The following is a 24115-nucleotide window of genomic DNA, read 5'->3' on the forward strand; positions in this document are numbered from 1 at the left end:
GTGTCCTGGCTAAATTCCCAAGCTGTCCCTCATATGGTCACCCAATCATCCCTCTCCCCTGTAACTATTCCCCAGGTCGTTGCTGTAAATGAGAATGTGTTTTCAGTCGATTTACCTGGTTAAATACAAATTGTGGGACCAGCGTGGAGCTTAGAAATCAAAGGGGTGATGAATACAATCACTAGTGATGTTTTGAACTGATAACCTAATCTACAAAACTTATGGTAAAGAAACAGTTCATCATTTTTTGGCCACTAGAAGAAGTTTTGTTGATTTATGATAGTTGAGGCACATACAAAAAACATAATGCATGTAGCCTGCTACTACCACTTAGTTTTCAACGTAGCAGTGGTAGGGTGCCCCGCCATGGACCACACTTGATTCTGCGTCAGTGCGTAAACGATTCTGGTCACATGTTGTTTGCGTACGCGGCAGTGGTACGCGACTGAGTTGGGTGTGAAGATGGCGGACGACGAGGCCGAACAAGGCAGCGCACATACACATAGCAGTGCAACGATTACGGCACTTCGAGAGAAATTACAAGAATTAGCAATCGCGCTGAAGAACAGTGCGGAATCTCCGACTCAGTCGTCTTCTCAGTATTGCCAAGACTTTTGCCAGGTTAGTTATTTATTTCGCTGTGCGTGCTGGTCATTCCAAAATAACCCCTCGAGCCTGTCAGACGTTAGCATAGCTAACGATAGTTGCCAATAAGACTAACGTTAGCGAGTTGGTTTTCATATTTTGTGTCGACATAATTTCATTATCATATGCGCAATTAAGGTGTATTATCCTTGCTTTGTCATGTCTAATTTACGCAGGGATTTATACAGCTGTTGGTAAAACAAAACTATAACAATGACTGTCCGTTTTTGTAGTTACCTAGCTAGCTAGTAATGTAACGTTAACTAGCTAGCTTTTATTGTAATGGGATATGCCTTGCACACCGCAGTTTTTGTTGATATGTCTCAAATAAATGTGGCGACGGTGTCCCTGCATTGCCTCTGATTATCAAAAATGTAACTGTAGCTACCCAGCTTGGTAACGTTATAATTGTTCCTAAATGTGCGGTATGAAATCAATTTCTTCTTAGCGTTAGTTAGGCTATTCTGTTTCTCAAACTCCCCCAACCCCTCTCCTCATGACCAGTTTGCCTTACTGTGAGAATGTCAACATGTCAAAGGGATCCTTTCGATTTCGTGGAATACATTCTCACGTCAAGTCTGACGCTCTACTGAAGGTGCTTCAATGGTTTCCTGGCCCTTAAATGTAGTAATAATTTGGTGGGTGCTTAGATTTGTCCTATTTCACAAATGTACAAGTGTGTATTTATACGCACTGCGTGAATTGGAACTGTGATTTGGGCATATCCCACTCTCCCTGAGACACATTAGGAGAGTGGGGTCACGGCCAGGGTTAGGCCAATATTGGACGAAAGGAAGCCTACTCCTTATTTCAAGGACCTTACATGTTCAGTTTTAAGGGCGAATTGGCTCTGGAAGCCAACACAGCCAAATACCCCATCTAAACTTGAATATATTCTCGATTATGGTACGGTTCTAGAAACATAAATCCTTCTACGTTCATATCGAATCAAAATAATTACTGGCCCAACGCTCTAACTGCTATGCTACCTGCCGCCCTTTTTTCTGTTGTGTAAGCATGAAGCTTGCTACGGTAATCATTTGCATAGTAACAGAAACCTGAACATAGGTCTTTACCACAGTATTTACAATGGTAAATCAGCTAAACCGTTGTTGAATCCGCTAAACCAATACTTACCTAAGATTTCTTTCTGTAATAGTATATCATTTGCTTAGTAACAGAAACATGAACAGTGGTCTATAAAGTATAAACTGTTTAATTTTGTAAAGAATATTGTTCAATCTAAAATAGCCTGGGTATTTCTAAGACTGTAGGCTACATACATTTCTTTCAAGTGCAGTGTGTTTGATAGGTAATCACTGGCAATATAATAATAATATGCCATTTAGTAGACGCTTTCATCCGAAGCAACTTAGTCATAAGCGACCCCAGCGGGAGTCGAAACCACAACCCTTGGCATTGCAAGCGTTACCATTTTGGAATAAGATTAAAGGATAAAATGGAACCGATTTCAACCCAAGTCTTTCTAATAATGTTGAAAAGAGTCATAAGATGTGACACAGCTCCGGTCTCCCCAAATATGATGCGTTGCGCTCTAACCCACAACATTTTACGGAGAGGAGAAACCAAATTTAATTGAAATAAATCAATAAATAAATAAATAAATTAAATTAACACTGCGTGAGCTTTCAGTCCACCTGGGTAGGCATCTGTCGTTTGTGGATGGAGCGAGACATGATGTCCCAGATGTGCTCAATTGGATTCAGGTCTGGGGAACGGGCGGGCCAGTCCATAGCATCCTCTTGCAGGAACGGCTGACACACTCCAGCCACATGAGGTCTTGCATTAGGAGGAACCCAGTGCCAACCGCACCAGCATATGGTCTGAGGATCTCATCTCGGTACCTAATGGCAGTCAGGCTACCTCTGGCCATGACTGACCCACCGCCAAACCGGTCATGCTGGAGGATGTTGCAGGCAGCAGAACGTTTTCCATGGCGTCTTCAGACTGTCACGTCTGTCACATGCTCAGTGTGAACCTGCTTTCATCTGTGAAGAGCACAGGGCGCCAGTGGCGAATTTGCCAAACTTGGTGTTCTCTGGCAAATGCCAAACGTCCTGCACGGTGTTGGGCTGTAAGCACAACCCCCACCTGTGGACGTCGGGCCGTCATACCACCCTCATGGAGTCTGTTTCTGACCGTTTGAGCAGACACATGCACATTTGTGGCCTGCTGGAGGTCATTTTGCAGGACTCTGGAAGTGCTCCTCCTGCTCCTCCTTGCACAATTTAATTTTAATTATTATTATTTTTTTTTAATTTTACCTTTATTTTACTAGGCAAGTCAGTTAAGAACAAATTCTTATTTACAATGACGGCCTAGGAACAGTGGGTTAACTGCCTGTTCAGGGGCAGAACGACAGATTTGTACCTTGTCAGCTCGGGGATTTGAACTTGCAACCTTTCGGTCACTAGTCCAACGCTCTAACCACTAGGCTACCCTGCCGCCCCAAAGGCGGAGGTAGCGGTCCTACTGCTGGGTTGATGCCCTCCTACGGTCTCCTGATGTACTGGCCTGTCTCCTGGTAGCGCCTCCATGCTCTGGACACTGCACTGACAGACACAGCTCGCATTGATGTGCCATCCTGGATGAGCTGCACTACCTGAGCCACTTGTGTGGGTTGTAGACTCCGTCTCATGCTACCACTAGAGTGAAAGCACCGCCAGCATTCAAAAGTGACCAAAACATCAGCCAGGAAGCATAGGAACTGAGAAGTGGTCTGTGGTCACCCCCTGCAGAACCACTCCTTTATTGGGGGTGTCTTGCTAATTGCCTATTTCCACCTGTTGTTTATTCCATTTGCACAACAGCATGTAAAATGTATTGTCAATCAGTGTTGCTTCCTAAGTGGACAGTTTGATTTCACAGAAGTGGCATTGACTTGGAGTTACTTTGTGTTGTTTTAAGTGTTCCCTTTATTTTTTTTGAGCAGTGTATATTATTTTATACTAATACAATTGCGTAGAGAAAGATCTATTTATTTTTTCTTAAAGATGGGGGTCAAAATTATTGGCAGCCCTGTTTTCAATATCTCACCTTGTGAGGATAACGGCACTGAGCCTTTTTCTAAAAAAAAAATATTAAATTGGAGAACACATTGGGATCTTAGACCATTCCTCCGTACATAGTTGTACGATCCTTGATATCCTTCGCCTGCGCTTATGGACTGCCCTCTTAAATTCAAACCATAGGTCCGGGGACTGAGATGGCAATTGCAAAATGTTAATTTTGTGGTTAATTAACCGTTTCTTTGTCGATTTTGATGTGTGCTTGGGAATATTGCCTTGCTCGAAGTTCCACTTGCGGCCTAGTTTCAGCCTCCTGGCAGAGGTAAATCAGTTTTTGGGGTAAAATATCCTGTTACCGGGTCAAGTTCATAATGTGGTTGACCTTAACAAGGACTCTAGGACCAGTGGGAGCAAAATAGCCCCATAACCTAAAAGATCCACCACCCTATTTTACAATAGATATGGGATTATTTTCTGCACAATACAATCCTTCTTTCGATGCATTGGCCCCAGGAAAAGTACCTATAACTTCCATCAGGGCCAACATCCCGAAGTATCCCTTGAACTCTTCTGCATTGGCTAATCTAAATTCACCTTAAAAGCACTGTAGCAGACCTTATTAGCATCCGGTTTCTTACTCTGTTGAAATGTGTTACTGAGTGTAGTTTTCTAGTCTTTGATGTTGCAGCCATTGTTGCAGTAGAATATCAAGCATGGATGATTATCTGTGGCTAGAGGCAATGACTGTCCTTGTGCTGTGTGGGAGGATGTAAGGACACAGAGAGAGAACAGATGAGCAACATGGTTCTTCAGCTCAACACTTAAATCATGTACATTTGAATTCAACGCCGTGTGTTTTACAAAATAACATCTCTTATTTTAAGTCTCTGTTGGAGATTCAAGATAATACAGCATTTTTCAAGCAGCCTACATTGTTTTTTGCATTTCCCTTTGCTGTCTGTGTTGGAGAAATGTTTGTTTTCCACCCTAGCACGCTCGGCTGCACTATGCACCACCACCTTGGTGAATGATCCTTGAAAGAGCATTCTCCCCAGGTGCCCAGCTGGGTTCTTAGATACAATGTGCCAGTGTTGTCTGGAGAGTGGAGACATTTGAGACGCGCCGCTGCCCCTGGTCTCAGCATGGAGAGTGATGAATATGGATGATCCCACTTTGCTGTTAAGGCGTCTGCATGCTAGGTTCAGTTTACTCCTAGCAGAACTCGGCTAAGCCAAAGTGAATGTCTGTGCCTCGCATACTCCCTTAAAAGACCTTTGCTTGAAAAACAAGTCAAAGGCAGCAATAGTAACGTTTGTCCCTCTTGAGACACCATAGCCAGCATACACTTCCTCAAAATAGTCAGAATTAATCTAAAATTACTCAAGAAATCTGTAATTAATTTAGACGTTTTTGCAGAAGAGGTCTTAGTCATGCAATTTTTAAATCGAAATAAGATGGTTGTTGCAGTATTTCTCAAGTGAGAAAATGTGCATGAAAATGAGTAGTCTCTCGTTGAATTACAACAAACACTTAATTGAAGAATCCCTACTGATTCCCTATTACAGACGAAGGGGTGTAGACTTTGGCTACCGCACTTTGGCTCGCCCCAGGAAAAATGTGTGCACTAACAGCCGGAAAAACTAAACCAACAGAAATGTAACAATGTCATAATATATGCACAAACTGTTTCGGATTTGAAGCATGCGGATGCCTTTAAGCTGGCGGAACTGTCTGGCAGTGTGTGTGCTTTCTACCAGATGTCTGCTAGTGCCAGCCCAGGTCCCCCCCTGCCTCTTTTCTCTAGGTCAAAATGGAGGGGTAAATAGGATTCTATCTATCTAGTTTACATTAGGCTTATTCCATCCACGAGCCTTTGCAACAAGGATGTAGGTCTATTACATTAAATAAAGATGATAGCCTAAGTAAGAACAATTGATCATTTGATTTATTTTCATTTGTTATTTTTTCTTCAGAATTTGGTCTCACAGATGTGTGATGAGGCAAGCAACCAGTTAGAATGAATTTTGGCCAGTGCATTTGATTTTCTCTGTTTATAGGGACTGTGTATGGAGAGAGTTACACATTTTAATGTCACATGCACAACTATAGTGAAATGCCTTTCTTGATAGCTCAAAACCCAACAATGCAATAATCACAAAGGCAATGTAAAACTAGAAAGATAGAAACACGAGGAATAAGAAATATGAAATACACAATTTAAGTAAGCATACTATATACAGGAAATATTTAAAAAGTCAGTTCCAATACCTTATTTACATACTGGAGTGATGGAGGTAGAAGTGTATAGGTGTAAGGTGACTAGACAACAGGATGTAAGATAAACAGAGTAGCAGCAGCTTTCATGTGAGTGGGTGTGCAGATGTGTAAAGTCATAAATGTATGTGCATATTTTGTACGTGTGTGTGTGAGAGAGAGTGTAGGGCCCTGTGATTGCACAGAGTGCAAATACTGACATAAAAGGTCAATAAAGATACAAGGTGAACTCAGTCCTTGTAGCTATTTTGTTAGCTACTTATCAGTTGTATTGCTTGGGGGTAGAAGCTGTCGAGCTGTCAAATAGTCTATGGCTTGGGTGGTTGGGGTATTTGATGATTTTCCAGGCCTTCGTGTCACAACGCCTGATAGAGGTCTTGGGTGGCAGGGAGCTCGGCCTAAGTAATATACGGGGCTGTCCGCACAAACCTCTGTAGCGCCATGCGAACGAGGGCGGTGCTATTACCATACCAAGCAGTGATGCAGCCAGTCAAAATGCTCTCAATGGTACAGCTGTAGCTTTTTCAACCTCCTGGGGGGGAAGAGACACTGTCATGCCTTCATGACTGTGCGTGTGTGTTTGGACCATTTTAAGTCTTTAGTGATTTGGACACCGAGGAACTTGAATCTCGCTGTACCTGATCCACTGCCGCACTGTCGGTGTGGATGGGGGCGTGCTCACCCCCCGTTTCCTGTAGTCCACGATCAGCTCCTTGGTCTTGCTGACATTGAGGGAGAGGTTGTTGTTCCGGCACCACACTGTAGGTCACTGATGACTGACCCTATATGACACGTAAAAGGTAACACAAGGTGAGAGGATAGCTGCTAGACATCAGCAGGTCTGTAACTCAACCACCACAACAAACAGTTTATTGAACCCCTTCCTGCCTGATCACTGATCAGGAGAACAGCATGGTAAATCCTAGTCCAGTCACAGCTTAGTACACTGGGTAGCTCACAATTAAACTAAATACAGATGACCTCTGACCTCAGCTGTGTCTGGCAGCTGTGATACAGTTGAAGTCTGAAGTTTACATGCACCTTGGTCAAATACATTTAAACACAGTTTTTCACACATTTAATCCTAGTCAAAAATTCCCTGTCTTAGGTCAGTTAGGAACACCACTTTATTTTAAGATTGTGAAATGTCAGAATAATAGTAGAGGGAATTATTTATTTCAGCTTTAATTTCTTTCATCACATTCACAGTGAGTCAGAAGTTTACATACACTCAATTAGTGTTTGGTAGCATTGCCTTTAAATTGTTTAACTTGGATCAAACCTTTCGGGTAGCCTTCCACAAGCTTCCCACAGTAAGCTGGGTGAATTTTGGCCCATTCTTCCTGACAGAGCTGGTGTAACCGAGTCAGGTTTGTAGGCCTCCTTGCTCACACACATTTTGTTCTATAGGGTTGAGGTCAGGGCTTTGTGATGGCCACTCCAATACCTTGACTTTGTTGTCCTTAAAGCCATTTTGCCACAAGTTTGGAAGTGTGCTTGGGGTCATTGTCCATTTGGAAGACCCATTAGCGACCAAGTTTTAACCTTTCTGATCTCCCCATCCCGGATCCGGGTTCGTGAATACAGACTCAAGCTCATTACCATAACGCAACGTTAACTATTCATGAAAATCGCAAATGAAATGAAATAAATATGCTAGCTCTCAAGCTTAGCCTTTTGTTAACAACACTGTCATCTCAGATTTTCAAAATATGCTTCTCAACCATTGCAAAACAAGCATTTGTGTAACAGTATTGATGGCTAACGTAGCATTTAGCATTAGCATTCAGCTGGCAACATTTACACAAAAAAACAGAAAAGCATTCAAAAAATCATTTACCTTTGAAGAACTTCAGATGTTTTCAATGAGGAGACTCTCAGATAGCAAATGTTCAGTTTTTCCTGAAAGATTATTTGTTTAGGACAAATCGCTCCGTTTTCTGCGTCACGTTTAGCTATGAAAAAACCCCTGTATCCAGGATTGTGTAAATCTATCAGCAAGCTCATTAGCATAACACAACGTTAACTATTTATGAAAATCGCAAATGAAATGAAATAAATATGCCATCTCTCAAGCTTAGCCTTTTGTAAACAACACTGTCATCTCAGATTTTCAAAATATGCTTCTCAACCATAGGAAAACAATAATTTGTGTAAAAGTAGCTAGCTAGAGTTAGCATTTCGCGTTAGCATTTCGCGTTAGCATTAGCGTTAGCATCCAGCACGCAACATTAACAAAAACATAAAAGCCTTCAAATAAAATCATTTACCTTTGAAGAACTTCTGATGTTTTCAATGAGGATACTCTCAGTTAGATAGCAGATGCTCAGTTTTTCCAAAAAGATTCCTTGTGTATTAGAAATAGCTCCGTTTTATACATCACATTTGGCTACCAAAAAAAATCCATAAATTCAGTCCTCAAAACGCAAACTTTTTTCCAAATTAACTCCATAATATCGACTGAAAACATGGCAAACGTTGTTTAGAATCAATCATCAAGGTGTTTTTCACATATCTCTTCATTGATACATCGTTCTTGGACACATGCTTTCGCCCCTGAATCAAATGGTAAAGTGGAAGCAGCTGGCAATTGCGCACCGAATTCGACGCAGGACACCAGGCGGACACTTGGAAAATGTAGTCTCTTATGGTCAATCTTCCAATGATATGCCTACAAATACGTCACAATGCTGCTAAGACCTTGGGCGAACGACAGAAAGTGTAGGCTCATTCGTTGCGCAATCACAGCCATATAAGGAGAGAATGGAAAACAGAGCTTCAGAAATTCTGCTAATTCCTGGGTGATGCATCATCTTGGTTTCGCCTGTAGAATGAGTTCTGGGGCACTTACAGACAAAATCTTTGCAGATTCTGAAACTTCAGAGTGTTTTCTTTCCAAAACTGTCAAGAATATGCATAGTCGAGCATCTTTTCGTGACAAAATATCGCGCTTAAAACGGGAACGTTTTTTATCCAAAAATGAAATAGCGCCCCTAGAGCTCTAAGAGGTTAACTTCCTGGCTGATGTCTTGAGATGTTCCTTCAATATATCCACATAATTTTACTCCCTCATGATGTCATCTATTTTGTGAAGTGCACCAGTCCCTCGTGCAGCAAAGCACACCCACAACATGATGCTGCCACCCCCGTACTTCACGGTTGGGATGGTGTTCTTTGGCTTGCAAGCCTCCCCCTTTTCCTCCAAACATAACAATGGTAATTATGGCCAAACAGTTCTATTTTTGTTTCAGCAGACCAGAGGACATTTCTCTAAAATGTACGATCTTTGTCCCAATGTGCAGTTGCAAACCGTATCCTGGCTTTTTTTATGGCAGTTTTGGAGCAGTGGCTTCTTCCTTGCTGAGCGGCCTTTCAGGTTATGTCGATATAGGACTCGTTTTACTGTGGATATAGATACTTTTGTACCTGTTTCCTCCAGCATCTTCACAAGGTCCTTTGCTGCTGTTCTGGGATTGATTTGCACTTTTCGCACCAAAGTACGTTCATCTCTAGGAGACAGAACGCGTCTCCTTTCTGAGCAGTATGATGGCTGTGTGGTCCCATGGTGTTTATACTTGCGTACTATTGTTTGTACAGATGAACGTGGTACCTTCGGGCATTTGGAAATTGCTCCCAAGGATGAACCAGGCTTGTGGAGGTCTACAAAAAAATTTCTGAGGTCTTGACTGATTTCTTTTGATTCTTCCCATGATGTCAAGCAAAGAGGCACTGCGTTTGAAGGTAGGCCTTGAAATTCATCCACAGGTACACCTCCAATTGACTCAAATGATGTCGATTAGCCTATCAGAAGCTTCTAAAGCCATGAGATCATTTTCTGGAATTTCCCAAGCTGTTTAAAGGCACAGTCAACTTAGTGTATGTAAACTTCTGACCCACTGGAATTGTGATACAGTGAATTATAAGTGAAATCTGTCTGTAAACAATGGTTGGAAAAAAGTAGATGTCTTAACCGACTTGCCAAAACTATAGTTTGTTAACAAAAATGTGTGGAGTGGTTGAAAAACAAGTTTTAATAACCTAAGTGTATGTAAAGTTCTGACTTCAACTTTATGTCTCTCTCAGAACATTTGACGTTGATGGATTATATCCCTGTGCTGACACACTTCATATAGAACATTTTACCAGTGGTGGTGGGTTGATATGTGTATCAGTGACAGTCAGTGTGGTTTTTACAGATTATCTGTTCATGTGATGTGGAGAGTAGTTTTTATCAGCTAAATATTCTAGCAGTAAAGATTAGCACAGGCTGAAGGGTTGTTTTGAAGGCCTTTTTATAGTTGTTTGTGATCCAGTAACTGCTGTGTTCCACTCGCGCCAACCAGAGCCCAGGTGAATTAAAAAGCAGCTGTCATTAACACCTGTGTAGAGAGAGCAGGAGACTGGATAGATTTTTAAGCAGCTACTGTGGGCTATAGTGTGTCTAAGTACACTGCATATTTGTAACCTTTTAGTTTTACAGGTGGCAGGATGTTGTTTTTTGAGTTGGAGGTGATCAGTCATTCTTCAGCAGTGGAGCCAACTTGCCATTGGGTGAGAATGTGTTAATGGAGCTGCTTGTGGCTCAGTTCACCTTCCTGGCTGCACCTCTTCTCCTCTGCAGGTGACTGGCAGGCCTCAAATCATGTCTGCCTTGCACAAGCCTTCCTAATGAACCCCTCAATACCTTGATTGTATAACTAGTAAAGGTGCTTTTTGTAATTTGAGATATGAATCTCAATGCACATGGAGACTATACATTTTCTCCATGAAATTGTTGATCAGTACAGGCAGGAAGGGGTTCAATAAACTGTTTGTTGTGGTGGTTGAGTTACAGACCTGCTGATGTCTAGCAGCTATCCTCTCACCTTGTGTTACCTTTTACGTGTCATATAGAGGGGTCATGTTCTAGCATCTAGCTAGCCTTAGCTCTGGCCCTTTATTTCCTGAAAAACAAACGAGGGAGCTCTTACTGGAGTGAACTAGAGGTTGACCGATTAATCGGAATGGCCGATTTAATTAGGGCCGATTTCAAGTTTTCATAACAATCGGAAATCGGTATTTTTGGACACCCAATTTGGCCGATTAAAAAAAATATATATAAATATTTGACACCTTTATTTAATCGTTATTTAACTAGGCAAGTCAGTTAAGAACACATTCTTATTATCAATGACAGCCTAGGAACGAACGGTGGGTTAACTGCCTTGTTCAGGGGCAGAATGACAGATTTTTACCTTGTCAGCTCGGGGATTCAATCTTGCAACCTTACAGTTAACTAGTCCAATGCTCTAACCACCTGCCTCATTGCACTCCACGAGGAGGCTGCCTGTTACGCGAATGCAGTAAGAAGCCAAGGTAAGTTGCTAGCTAGCATTAAACTTATCTTATAAAAAACAATCAATCATAATCACTAGTTAACTACACATGGTTGATGATATTACTATATAGCGTGTCCTGCGTTGCATATAATCGATGCGGTGCGCATTCGCGAAAAGGGACTGTCGGTGCTCCAACTTGTACCTAACCATAAACATCAATGCCTTTCTTAAAATCAATACACAAGTATATATTTTTTAACCTGCATATTTAGTTAATATTGCCTGCTAACATGAATTTATTTTAACTAGGTAAATTGTGTTACTTCTCTTGCAACAGAGTCAGGGTATATGCAGCAGTTTGGGCCGCCTGGCTCATTGCGAACTGTGTGAAGACTATTTCTTCCTAACAAAGACAGCCAACATCGCCAAACGGGGGATGATTTAACAAAAGCGCATTTGCGAAAAAAGCACAATCGTTGCACAACTGTACCTAACCATAAACACCAATGCCTTTATTAAAATCAACACACAGAAGTATATATTTTTAAACATGCATATTTAGCTATTAGAAATCCAGGTTAGCGGGCAATATTAACCAGGTGAAATTGTGTCACTTCTCTTGCGTTCATTGCATGCAGAGTCAGGGTATATGCAACAGTTTGGGCTGCCTGGCTCATTGAGAACTAATTTGCCAGAATTTTACGTAATTATGACTTAACATTGAAGGTTGTACAATGTAACAGCAATATTTAGAATTGGGGATGCCACCCGTTAAATAAATGACCAAAGGCTCGTATTTCTGTGTGTTATTATGTTATAATTAAGTCTATGATTTGATATTTGATAGAGCAGTCTGACGGAGCGGTGGTAGGCAGCAGCAGGCTCGTAAGCATTCATTCAAACAGCACTTTTGTGTGTTTTGCCAGCAGCTCTTCGCTGTGCTTCAAGCGTTGAGCTGTTTATGACTTCAAGCCTATCAACTCCCGAGATAAGGCTGGTGTAACCGATGTGAAAGGGCTAGCTAGTTAGCGGGGTGCGCGCAAATAGCGTTTCAACCGCTCTGAGACTTGGAGTAGTTGTTCCCCTTGCTCTGCAAGGGCCGCGGCTTTTGTGGAGCGATGGGTGACAATGCTACGATGGTGGCTGTTGTCGATGTGTTCCTGGTTCGAGCCCAGGTAGGGGCGAGGAGAGGGACGGAAGCTATACTGTTACACTGGCAGTGTCTATAAGAACATCCAATAGTCAAAGGTTAAAGAAATACAAATGGTATAGAGAGAACTAGTCCTATAAATACTATATTAACTAAAACCTAAAACCTCTTACCTTGGAATATTGAAGTCTCATGTTAAAAGGAACCACCAGCTTTCATGTGTTCTGAGCAAGGAACCTATACGTTGGCTTTTTTACATGGCACATATTGCACTTTTACTTTCTTCTCCAACACTTTGTTTTTGCGTTATTTATACCAAATTGAACATGTTTCATTATTTACTTGAGGCTAAATGGATTTTTATTGATCTATTATATTAAGTTAAAATAAGTGTTCATTCAGTATAGTTGTAATTGTCATTATTACAAATACTTTTTTTTTTATATCGTCCGATTTAATCCGTATCAACTTTTTTTCACTTTTAGTGAAATACGGAACCATTCCGTATTTTGTCAAACGGGTGGGAACCCTAAGTCTAAATATGCCTGTTACATTGCACAACCTTCAATGTTATGTCATAATTACGTAAAATTCTGGCAAATTAATTACGGTCTTTGTTAGGAAGAAACACAGTTCGCAACGAGCCAGGTGGCCCAAACGGTTGCAAATAGCCTGACTCTGCTTGCACTGAACGCAAGAGAAGTGACACAATTTCCCTTGCCTGTTAATTGCATGTTTAACTAAATATACAGGTTTAAAAAATATATACTTGTGTATTGATTTTAAGAGAGGCATTGATGTTTACGGTTAGGTACATTTGTGCAACGAATGTTCTTTTTTCGCAAATGCGCTTTTGTTAAATCATCACACGTTTGGCAAAGTTGAAGTAGGCTGTGATTCGATGATAAATTAACAGGCACCGCATTGATTATATGCAGCGCAGGACAAGCTAGTTAACTACACATGGTTGATGATATTACTAGGTTAACTAGTGATTATGTGAAGATTTGATTGACTTTTATAAGATAAGTTTAATGCTAGCTTGCAACTTACCTTGGCTCATTTCAGCCACAAGGTCCTTTTGACGCTGCACTTGCGTAACAGGTGGTCAGCCTGCCACGCAGTTTCCTCATGGATTGCAATGTAATCGGCCATAATCGGCGTCCAAAAAGGCCGATTACGAATCTTATGAACTTGAAATCGTCCCTAATTAATCGCCCATGACGATTAATCGGTCAACCTCTATTGTCAGTATGACCATCAGGTTCTTGATCACCTCCCTGACCAAGGCCCTTCTCCCGCGATTGCCCAGTTTGCCCGGGCGGCCAGCTCTAGGAAGAGTCTTGGTGGTTCCCAGCTTTCATTTAAAATGGAGGCCGCTGTGTCCTTGGGGACCTTCAATGCTGCAGAAATGTTTCCTGTCTCAGCTCTCTACGGGCAATTCCTTCTACCTCATGTCTTGGTTTTTGCTCTGACATGCACTCTCAACTGGGACCTTATATAGACCAGTGCGTGCCTTTCCTAATCCTGTCCAATCAGTTGCATTCACCACAGGTGGACTCCAATCAATTGTAGAAACGACTCAAGGATGATCAATGGAAACAGCATGCACCCGAGCTCAATTTCAAGCCTCATAGCAAAGGGTCTAAATACTAATGTAAAATAAGTTATTTCTGTTTTTTTATTTGTAATTTGCAATCATTTCTCAACTTGTTGTCACATGTATAGGGTATTGTGTGTAGATTGAGGACCATTTTTTTATTTCATCCACTTTAGAATAAGGCTGTAATGTAACAAAATGTGGAAAGGGGGAATGTGTCTGATTTACTTTCTGAATGCACTGTATATTACTACTTTCCATGATGTGGACAGTATGTGTTACTACATTACACAAACTGACGGTTTGACCACATCGAATTGGGGGAAATTTACCATCCTTTTTACCGCAGATTGGTAATTTTAGTATAAACGTTTATAGTCAACACGATGATGCGATCAATTGCTTAAAACCAATCAATATCTTTGGTTTTGTACTGTTCCTTTCTGTTTTGAAAAACACTTATCAAAATACACCATTCCAAAATGTAGCTGACTGTTTTGCAGGTTGTCCTCTGACCAGTGATTTAAAAATATCTCCAGTTCACGTGGTTTTTTAGTTGTGGTAATTTCAATAGCACATATCTTCTGTGTGTGGTCAGTGTTACAGGCTGTCACTTCCATTCTATGCATTGGAAAGTGGCTAGACACCTTTTCTGTTCCATGGGCAAAACAGTGTTTCAAGTTGTGCTAGACCACATCCGCCCCGCCATTATGTGCTTGGTAGCTTAGCGCCGTCTGTTATTTTCGTGGTACATTACAACTGCTTGTAATTTCGCATAAGCTACAACAAACTTTTTTTATAGATTAATCGTAGCAAATTGTCCCCGTCCTGTTGCAAATGGCTTTCGTCAGTAGAGTGGGATGCGCTATATTACATCTAATGATATCATTCAGGAAAACTGACTGTGTGGGTGTAACCTTTCCCCACCTCTCTCACGGTCTCTAGACTCTGGTGGAGTATGCTGGTCGATGGAGGATGGAGGAGGACCCACTGCCCTTGGTGGAGGTGTACACAGTGGCTCTGCTGAGCTATGCCCAGGCTTCCCCCTGCCTCTCCTCCCAATGTGAAAATGTTCCCCTCGTACTTGAAAGGCTCTCACTGTAAGTACACCCGTCTTATTGGAGGGGTTTAATGTGCTTGTTGTTCTCCGTGTGCTTGCGAGATTATTACCCGTGTCATTTGTTTAGACAAACCTCATTATACACCCTACATGTAGAATAAAAACATTGGTTAAAGTAGCTAATACCTCCTCCCAGTTATTTTTATGTGCTTTTTTTACCATTCTTGATTATTACAAGTCAGACCTGGATTTATTCTTCAGATGATCATGTTTAAATCCCTGCTCAAGATTTCAAAGGGTTTAGTCATCATGAATTTAGCTGTTTGGGTTGCCTCATTTAGTTTCCTATTGATTGTACAGGAGCTGTGTGGAGCTGCTGCTCTCCCTGCCAGAACACTTCCCAGGTGCCTTGTGGGAAGAGTTCCAATCATCTGTTCAGGTAAAGTGCAAAATTGTCATACAGAGGGTAAAATGTTTCTCTTTTTATATTCAGTAAGATATCTTGTCAGCTACCCTTGTTTTACTGTAGAATTACTGTATTTCTGAATTAGTTACTTTATCTGTTCAGGACGTCATTATAATTTTGTCTAAGATATCTACTCCATAATATATTATGTGTGTTGCTTGGCTGCACCATTTTTAAATGCATAATTGCTTCTAAAAGAACTTACTGTGATGAGAAAAGTGTCAGAGTGAGTCCTGTGTTGCAGTCAGCCCAATCCCAGCTGCAGGAGAATGGCATCACACAGCTGTCCCTCCTGTCTACCGTGGCCCAGGAGACTGGTGTGTGGACCAACGGCACCCTGCACAGTCTCCTCTCTAACGAGTCGCCACAAACAGAGAAAGGTGAGCGTTCTTTTAATATGCTGCATCTAAAATTGCACCCGTTTCCCTATATACTTCTCGGAACCATGTAGAAAGTAGTATGCCGTTTGGGACGCCCCCTGCATTGTTATTCAAGTCTTGAACCAGTATTTTATACAACAATGATATTTGTGTTATTTTTTAACCTGAATATCCCCATCATTCCCTTTAGTTCATAAGTTCCTTGAACTGGAGGGACCCATTCTGTTGGAGCTAAGAGTAAAGCACCTTATCAAGGAGAACTACATGGAGAGGGCTGTACTGCTGGCAAAGGCGTGTGCAGAGTATCCTGAGTTTGAAGGAAAAGGGCACTTTAAGCAGATGTACCTTGTCTGCTTGTGTGCCGTCTCAGCACAGGAACCACTAATGGAGGAGGTAAGTTACTTGGCGCAGTCTGTAAAAAAAACAATGTTTTTCAGTGTTTAATTTTCAGGCCCGTGGTTTCATTGCATCATTCAGAATTGCTCGGTCTTCTCTATTGATTTAAATTGGACGAAATTGAGGATATCATCCACAAGAGGGCATGGAAATATTGAAATGTTCATGGCAGCTTAAAGCTGGAATCCGTAGCGGTGAAACTGCCACGTCTGTTTGCAAAATTACAAGAGCTGAGCCATTTTATTGTTCTCGGACTTCGTTACACACACGATACAACTAGAGTATGTACTATTACACACACAAGATACAACTAGAGTATGTACTATGATTGTCTTTTTTATTTATTTTTTTACCAGGATGCCCTGTTAAAAAATGTTTTTTTAAATAATAATTACAAATGTGCCTGGGGCGACCAGTGGCGCTGTTTTACCTTATGCGGAGCTTAGCTTTAAGGAAGCTATTAAATACCACAGACATCTAGTGGACAGTGAAATATGTTTTGAATGCAATTACTCTTGCTTAAAATGTTTTTTAATTTTTTTTAACACAGCTCTCCGACGTGGATTGCCGCGATGCACTAGAAATGATCTGTAACCTGGAGTCAGAAGGGGATGAGAGGGGAGCCTTCAGCCTATGCTCAGCCTTTCTGACACGACAGCTTCTCCAAGGAGACACTTACTGTGCCTGGTAACACTGCAACATTTCATACATCAAAGCCCGCCTTATTGAAGCCCTCCTATCTCTGTTTGACATATGCAATGTATGAATATTGTGTTATTAATCCTTCCTTAACTTAAATTTGCTTTAAAAATATAAATATGTTTAAAGCATTGTCTGTACTTTACTGTAATATAGTCTTTCTTCAGATAAATTGGGGATTATAGAATTATATCATGATTATTTATTTCCTCTCAAGGGAACTGACACTGTTTTGGAGCAAACTGCTGAAGCGGTTAGAGTCGTCTGAAGAGACTTTCCTGGACAGATGTCGTCAGATGTCTTTGCTGTCCAAAACAGTCTTCCACATCCTCTTCCTCATCAAAGTCATTCAATCAGAAGTAAGCTTAATTCCAGATACATAAATGGTTTTGTTCAGTGTTGTGCATGCAGATACAAAAAAAATGAACATTGTATACTCAGCACCTTTTTGCTATGTACTTTTTTGTTGAATTCCTGTGCGACTCAAAGAATATCCCTTTTTGTTTATTTTACAGGTGGACAAGGTTGGACTGCCAGTGTGCGTTGACATGTGCATACGGGCTCTACAGTTGGAATCAAGTGACGTAAACACCAAGGCCACCATTTGCAAAACCATCTCCTGTTTGCTGCCCACTGATCTGGAGGTAAAGCGGGCCTGCCAGCTGACAGAGTTCCTCCTGGAACCCACAGTGGACTCCTACTACGCCGTGGAGACTCTCTACAACGAACCAGACCAGAAGCTGGAGGAAGAGAATCTTCCCGTGCCCAACTCGCTCCGCTGTGAGCTTCTGCTGGTGTTCAAGACCCAGTGGGCTTTTGACCCCGAGTTCTGGGACTGGAAGACACTGAAGCGTCACTGCCTGACACTTATGGGCAAGGAGGCCTCCATTGTGTCCTCCATTGACCTGCTGAATGACAATGAGAGCCCAGAGGCCACCGAGGAGGAGGACACAGCTCAGGGTGAGGAAGGATTCAGGGACGTCACAGACTGCTTTATTGACACCACACATGAACTGAATGAAATAGCCGATAAAAGACAGAAAAACCGAGAGACAAAGAAACTGAGAGAGAAAGGGTTCATCTCGGCCAGGTTTAGAAACTGGCAGGCATATATGCAGTACTGTGTTCTGTGTGACAAGGAGTTTCTGGGTCACAGGATTGTACGTCATGCTCAGACTCACTACAAAAATGGACTTTATAGCTGCCCGATATGCGCTGAGACCTTCACCTCAAAAGACACATTGGAACCACACGTGGCATCACACGTAAAGCTATCATGCAAGGAAAGACTAGCTGCAATTAAAACAAATAAAAAATTAGCTAATCCCAAAACGGCTGCTCCTGTTATAGCGGCTCTGAAAGCTAAGACTGAAAATCAACTTTGGACAAAAGATGCAAATGGCGAATCTCAAGAACACAATGGGCAGTCGCTTCAGACAGAAATGGTTCAGACCAAAGTCTCTGGACTTAAGACCGAAAGCAGCACTGAGGAAAACACATGCCCTATTGCAAACTGCAAAAAGGGATTCAAGTATTTCCGAAATCTTCTTGTCCATGTGAAAGCACATGGAGAAAACGATGAAGCCAAGCGCTTCCTTGAAATGCAGAGCAAAAAGGTGATTTGTCAATATTGTCGTCGCCAGTTTGTTAATGTCACCCACCTTAACGATCATTTGCAAGTGCACTGTGGCGTCAGACCTTACATTTGCATACAGTTGAACTGCAAGGCCTGCTTCCTATCCAACACAGAGCTGCTTGTACACAGGGAAGAACATGTCGTATTTAAAGCCAGATGCATGTTTCCTAGATGTGGGAAGATTTTCAATGAAGCCTATAAGCTTTATGACCATGAGTCACAGCATTACAAAACGTTCACCTGCAAAGTCCCTAACTGTGGGAAAGTGTTCCATTCTCAGTCACAGTTGGATCTTCACCAGGAGGAACATGTCACAAAAGAGGAGGAGGACCCAGCTACTGACTCCGACCTTTCTCATTCTCTGGACCAGAGGATGCTTTCTGATCAGGCTTCCTTCTCAGAGGATGTTGATGAGGCTTCTCATCCACCAGCATCTGTCGCAGTGAAGCACTCTATCGACCACCTGCTGAACGCTTCTCAAGGTCCTGTTCAGAATGATCGACGATACGTGAACAACAGTGAGCCACAAGAAAAAGAACTTTACCCATGTTCAGAAAGCTCTGTGATTCGGTCGACCAGAAATGCACAAATGCACGACCCAAATCAACTGCAACGTAGACCCCAAGACCCCTCAGTGACTGCTGCATATGACTATATGAGACCCAAATCACAGCTACATAATCCATTAGCTTCATACCAAGATACTGGAGATTTGCACCATGCCTTACAGCCAAATGTGTTACAAGGTCAGGACCAGGGTTTGCTGAAAGGGGGAAGTTATGGATCCAGGAACTACAATTCGGACTACAGAGTACCAGTGCAAGTACAACAACAACAGCATCCACACATGTCTGTTACCATGTCAGCAGCAAGCCAGACCCCCAATTACCTGTCAACTCCAATGCCTCAAACTCTCCCATATGCATCTCATACACTTCTTCCACTAGTCACTCATTTGCCAGCCACTGGTTGCAGAACAGAGAATTCAATAACACAGTGCCCGTTACCAAGCACTCCTGCCCCACAGCAGAGCCCATTACCAAGCACTCCTGCCCCACAGCAACACCCATTACCAACGGCTCTTGCCCCACCCCAAGGACAGAAAGAAAGACACCACTGTGCTTTGGATACATGCGATCGCAACTACAGCTCCTACAAAAGTGTTACCAAGCACATGAAAGCAGTTCACCCAGAGTTTTATACTGAATGGAAACTTGCTAAAAAGAAAATCAGGGAACAAGAAAAAGTTGAAAAGGCCAGGAAAGCTATCCCATCGAGTGTGCCTCTGATTGGGAGCCATAACTATGTTGCTCCACTACAACATCAACAGGCTAATGTTGTCCCAGTTCATAGGCAGAATGTCATTCAGCCACCCCAGTACCCAAACTCACACCACTCATATGCTTCCCATTCAGCTGCTGTCCAAAGCCAGGCTTTTCCCAATCAAATGGACAACATCTTAGATCCAATTGTACTCTCCCAGCTAGGAAACAACCCCAATCAATATGCACCACCTAGTATGCCATGGCTACAAACACCAGGAAACAACCAAATCCAGAATTGTTATGCCTCCCAAGTATACCCTTCAAACATTCAAGGGATGCCACAAATGGATGCTGTCGGTGGAGGAATGGATGTTTATGTTATTCCGTCCCGTCATATAATGGGATCTAATATGGAAAGACCAGCAGAGTCACTCCAACCATCACCTATGGATAATGGTCTCCAGCCTGTTTTCCCCTCTTACATGGACATTCTGAAAGACTCAAGTCTTTCAAATCAACTGGAAAATGCTGCACCTTCCTACAAACCACCCTCTCAAAATAATCCAGGTTCTAAAAGTAGAGGATTGCAGAAAACCAACATGGAATCCCACTTTGCCCCTGCAGGAAGCTTGCTAGCAAAAAGCAACAGTGAATCTCAAAATGGCACGATAAACTCTGGAGATGCAAAGAATCAGATGGGCAAAAAAGTCAAGCGTAACAAAAGAACAAAGTGGCCTGCCATTATTAAAGATGGAAAATTCATTTGCTCTAGGTGTGGTAGAGGATTTACAAATCCCAAATCACTTGGAGGCCATTTATCCAAGCGTGCACACTGCAAAGCTTTTGATGAGACTGAACTCCTGACAGCAGACTTGCCTTCATCATTTCTTGATCTTCTGAATTCAGAGCAACTTCTCAATACTCAGCCCCCGCCATCTTCACTGTATAACCCTACTGCACCATTTGCAAATGATGGCGAACAACCTGATGACATTCTTAAACAAATTATGGATACTCCAAATATTTCCAATGTGTTTGAGCCCTTAGCAATTCCCCAGCCAACATTCCAAAATGCATGCGGCCCCTACGGACCTGTCGGGCGCTTGCCAGAAAGTACAGTTATACAGCACACAGGAAATATCCAAGTGAAGAATGAAAATGAGTCTTATAGAGATGGTTATCTTCCACAGTCCTGTGACCCTGGGTTTGGAAGCAGTGCATTCTCTGATCCACTTCTCTTTCAGATGCTTGCAGAAAACAACCCTACGGTTTCACTTCACAGACTTCCCACTGACCATATTGATCATTTACTCAGATCAGAAACACTAACGAAGATGAAAGAAGTAAAGGGAACTTCTGATTCTGTCTCCAGTTCAGGAGGGCTGTCTAATGATGGACTTCTGGCTGCAATGGCCAGTTTGGCACAAAATCTTATGACAAACCCTATGTTGCAGATCACTTCACCAGACCCTCCGCCTCAACAAAGTCCAGCAGCAACAAGTAGTGAACTGGCAGAGAGACAGAGGAAGAGTACAGAACAGAATGTCAAGAAAAGATTGCGTGAACAGATTTTAGCTGGAGACTTCCAAAGAAGAAGCAGTTTATCTCAGGCAAGCAGCACTGACACAAATGCCAGTTTGAGTCCGGTGTCATCCAATCCAGCAACCAATGTTGTACCACATTTTGGAGCTCATCAAAGTCCTCAGCCTTCCACGACGATTGATCACGGAATCCCCTCTGTGTCCTCTGACCAAATGAACGGAGCCGCATCCATGCAGAGTTTCACTAATTTCAGAGAGGCTTCCTCTCAACACCATGAGGCAACTGCACCTACCAGTATTGTTGCAAATGATGTTGATCTTGGTCCCAATCTAACACCTGTAAACCAACAGCACTGGATGGTGGACATTCAGACTGCATTAGAGAGGCTAGACTTAGACAAACAGGTCTGTGATATTGCTCCAACGTATTCCTCCATAAAAGCTAACGGCACTGATATTTGCAATGATACTGAGTCATTCAGGCCTAATGTCTTAATAGAGAAGGACACACAGATTCCTGACGGCAGTATGAAGCCGTTTGCCTGTGAGAGTGACAACTGCACTTACAGGACCATGACAAAATGTGCCATTTTAAAACACCTCACCAAGACTCATAATTACACCAATGAGATGATCAATTCGATTAAGAAAGACCATGGGAAATTTGCTCCATTCTCTTGTCAAATGTGTGATAAGACTTTTACCCGAAATTCAAACCTTAGGGCACACTGTCAGACAGCTCACAGATTAACACAGCAGGAGATTGCTCAACTAAAAATGAAGTGCCAGTCAAGCAACACGGTTGGATTTGTTAATAAAGAAGATAAACCAAGTGTGCATTCAGAGCCTCCTTTGTCTGGTCAGATGGTCACAGCTCCCCACTCAATAACAGAGAATATTACACGTCAATATTCACTCCCGGATGTTAACCAAAATCAAGATGTGACTGGAAACAACTTGTTTGCTTCAGGAGAAAGGACAAAGCAAGAATACCACTCACAGCCTTTAGAACAGCGGACTTCTGAAGGCATGGCTAACTCGAGATTTAATGATAACAGTCTCTCCATGGGAATGCAGCCAATGCAAAGGATACCCATGCATGATCAGACATTGACTCCATTGATGCCAACGTCTGAATATCAAATGAATGCACACTGCTCAACAATACCCCAAGTCCCCTTAATGACTGCTCCTGATACAGATCAATGGTCAAACGGACAAAACATACCAGTTCCTTCTATGCCTAGTCATTACAGTCAACAGTCTGGAGGCTATCTGACAGACAGAGCTGCTTCAATGACACCGGCTTCGTCAGATCCCCTTCAGGTTTGTGGTCCCTCGCTTGAAACGTCACCCAAAGTCAAGCAGCAGAGAGGACCAAAGCCTAAAGTTGAAATTCCCAAGAAGATGAAAGAGAAGAAGTCTGAGGCAAATAATGCTTTCAGTCCATACAGGCCATATCGCTGTGTTCATCAAGGATGTGCAGCGGCCTTCACCATTCAGCATAATTTAATCCTCCATTACAGGGCTGTCCATCAGTCTGCTCTGTCCACATGTGAAATGAAAAATGATCAAAATGATGAACCGGCTGAGAAAAAAGACATCAAGCAGGAGAGAGTTATGGATGAGGAACCAGAGGGTGAAGTCACCCAGGTAACGGAATTCCGATGTCAAGTGAGCGACTGCTCGAGAGTATTCCAAGATGTCCCCAACCTGTTACAGCATTACCTCCAGCTTCACAAGTTCAGCCTGGATAAAGCAGGATCTCTAATGTCCAACATCAACCTAGGCAGATTCAGTTGTGATCAGCAAGGGTGCACAACGTCCTTCACTGCTTTCTGGAAGTATATAGGACATATTGAAAAAGAACACGACAAGGCAAAACTATCCAAAATGGAATCTGTGGATGGGATGTTCCAGTGTGATGTTGATGGCTGTGCCCACGCTTATGCTACAAAGTCAAACCTGCTGAGGCACACCATGAAAAAGCATCATGACCTTTACAAACTCCAACTGATGAACCAACGGAAAAGTGAAGATCTTGGGAAACCCAGCTCCAAGAATTCCCATTACCAACTGACTAAATCAAGTGATGGGAAAGAAAACATAGAGAGCAACAAAAAGATTACAGAGAAGGGAGGTGACAAAAAGAAAACTGACAAGACGGAAAAAAATCATTGGACTAAATATGGAAAACCTTCCTTGAAAACTAAGGATGAAGCATCTGCAATGTGCATAAAGAAGTCCACCTTGCAATACCCTTGCATGATAAAGGGCTGTGATTCAGTGATGAAGTCTGAACGGAGCATCATGAAGCACTACATGGGGCACGGACTGTCCGAGCGATACTTAGAAGAGCAGAGAAGCCACTTCATATTCTGCAAGAAATACCCCCGACGTAGGAACCCTCGGTCTGGCAGGAGCGATGACTCCAAGTCTGAGACGACATCCGAGATATCCGACAGTGAGGACACAGCAGACACGGGCCAAGAAGGAAGTGAGTATGATGAGTATTCAAAACCCGCCTTACGGAGAAGGGGGCAGGGTGGACTGTCTGACACCAAACCCTCATATGATGAAACTTCAGAAACCGTATCTGATAGCTCTGTGGTGGTGAAACGCAAGAGAGGGCGACCACGGAAAATTAATTTAGAAA

At 42.4% G+C, this 24115-nt stretch overlaps 1 protein-coding gene across 1 annotated transcript; it reads left to right on the forward strand.

The window, feature by feature from the left end:
• The first annotated feature begins 390 nt into the window (after positions 1-390).
• Positions 391-15908, forward strand: LOC110522116 (zinc finger protein 292-like). The gene is made up of 3 exons (XM_021600240.2): positions 391-621; positions 14962-15116; positions 15437-15908. The coding sequence occupies exons 1-3, from the start codon at positions 463-465 to the stop codon at positions 15570-15572; spliced, it is 450 nt and encodes a 149-aa protein (XP_021455915.1). The 5' UTR covers positions 391-462; the 3' UTR covers positions 15573-15908.
• Positions 15909-24115: the final 8207 nt, after the last annotated feature.

This window comes from Oncorhynchus mykiss, chromosome 4 (genome assembly GCF_013265735.2).
Source record: "Oncorhynchus mykiss isolate Arlee chromosome 4, USDA_OmykA_1.1, whole genome shotgun sequence".
Lineage (NCBI taxonomy): Eukaryota > Metazoa > Chordata > Actinopteri > Salmoniformes > Salmonidae > Oncorhynchus > Oncorhynchus mykiss.

Bases quoted from the DNA above. Each gene is read 5' to 3' on its own strand.
- LOC110522116 (XM_021600240.2), top strand. From the start codon at position 463: ATGGCGGACGACGAGGCCGAACAAGGCAGCGCACATACACATAGCAGT. The intron at 622-14,961 runs GTTAGTTATTTA...CACGGTCTCTAG, and splicing joins ATTGCCAAGACTTTTGCCAG to ACTCTGGTGGAGTATGCTGG. The intron at 15,117-15,436 runs GTAAGTACACCC...TTGATTGTACAG, and splicing joins GTACTTGAAAGGCTCTCACT to GAGCTGTGTGGAGCTGCTGC.